Here is a 1,690-nt window from a genome sequence, read left to right as displayed (position 1 = left end):
GCGGCGGCGCCCAGAGGTGACCGCGCGGTGCGGCGCTGCCCGCGCTCCGCCGCTCGCGGAGCCCCGAAGACGAGTTCCGCTGAGAGCAGGGCGGGTCCACCCGTGCTGCCGGGGACCAGCGGCAGGACGAAGGGATGGCAGCGGGGGAAGGGCACGCTGGTGCTAGGATACACTTCTGCTCCAAAAGATGCGGAGGGGTGGCGGTGCCCCATCCCTGGATCACCCAAGGGCACAGCGGACGGGCTGTGAGCACCGATGGAGCTGTGGTGGCCCTGTGCACTGCAGAGGAGATGGCCATAAGGGTCCTTCCAACCCAAAGCACTCTGCAATTGCCTTGCACTGTAAATGGTTGTTACAGCTCATTTCAGAGATGTGCCTCAGTGTGTAGCCTTGCCTACAGCAGTGAATCAGGGTACAGCCAAACTTTTCGAGAAGACTGAAAGAGACGATGAAGCAACTAATGCAACCACAGGGATCAAGGACAAGCTCCCAAACAGGCAGTGTGTGCCTAGTGCTACAGCTGCCCTCCAAAAACACGAAGGAAGGCTCGGAATAAAAATATCAAGTTTTTATTTACACATTCCGCAGTATGATGTGACAATGCTCACCTCTACATAGCAATGATCTTTTGTATCTTAATAAAAATAGAATGGCAAATTACAGAGAGTAATGTGAAACTCAGGCAGGTTTTGCTCAGGACAGAAGTCTGGACCTCTCACAGTCAGTACAAATACAAAGTTCTTTGCATTATGCTGCATCTTGCTGTGCCATGTCACTGTGATGAGCGTTTTCAAGCAGAGGTATCGTAGTTGGATGAAACTTCCCTCATGGAGTCAATACACATTCAGGCAGTAAGACAGCACATGTCCTTATGACAACCCCTCACAGTGCTTGATAATCTCAAAGGGATAAGCTGGGATGGCTCCCACCAACATGACGTTACTCAGCCTTCTGTCTAACAGAAGTTCTTTCAGATAAGACAGAGAAATAAAGTTTCAGCCACACGTACGTGATGCCCAGAGCACAGTAAACAGAGGTCAGCAACAGGGGGACAAAAGGAAACCGCAGTTTCCAAGGAGTCAGAGGAAATACAATTTCACAGAAGATTTCCAAAGGCACCAGATGGATGAGGTAGATTGTTTCAAGCCAGTTAAGGAGAGGCTTCTCCCTCCTGTCAGAAAGGATTAAAAAAAGAAAGTGTTAAAATACTCACTGTTACTAAAAATAACCATTCCTCTTTCCAGCTACGACTGGTGACACATAACCAGCACAGAGAATGTCACCCACTTGCTCATAGGAAGGCTTTAAGTAACAATTACATCTTCTGAGCTTTCAGTACAAAAACATGCAGTACAGCTAATTCCCTTATCATATGTTTTTGTACCCTCTTCCAAGGTGCCTTTGTTCAGTAGAAATGGATTTAAGTTTAAAAAAATAAATAAATAAATAAATCTCAGCAGCTGCTTTATTTTACCTCACACCTAAGAACCAAACAGATTTCTGTTCTTCCTACACATACCTGTTCTACAGCAGTTCTTTAGATCTAAACACTGGAGGCATCAGTTTTTGTCATGACCACTGCCCCCTCCCCACAAGCCTTCTGTAACAAGTATGAATGTGTCTCTGGACACTGGTTGCTCTTGGACTGCAAGTAGTTTACAAGCTACATTTGTTTTCTTCTAGAAGGAAT

General features: G+C 46.9%; 1 protein-coding gene across 1 annotated transcript in view; it reads left to right on the top strand.

The window, feature by feature from the left end:
* The first annotated feature begins 1,571 nt into the window (after positions 1-1,571).
* LOC109365391 (leucine-rich repeat extensin-like protein 5) overlaps positions 1,572-1,690 on the top strand; it is a 1,381-nt gene continuing 1,262 nt past the window's right edge. Inside the window, exon 1 of the mRNA XM_019612102.1 lies at positions 1,572-1,609. Coding sequence (XP_019467647.1) covers positions 1,572-1,609 — 38 coding nt within the window. The remainder of the gene's footprint in view (positions 1,610-1,690) is intronic.

The sequence above is a fragment of the Meleagris gallopavo genome, chromosome 1 (assembly GCF_000146605.3).
Source record: "Meleagris gallopavo isolate NT-WF06-2002-E0010 breed Aviagen turkey brand Nicholas breeding stock chromosome 1, Turkey_5.1, whole genome shotgun sequence".
NCBI classification, from domain to species: domain Eukaryota; kingdom Metazoa; phylum Chordata; class Aves; order Galliformes; family Phasianidae; genus Meleagris; species Meleagris gallopavo.
Note: the sequence above shows the minus strand (reverse complement) of the source record. Positions and strands in the feature narration are given on the sequence as shown.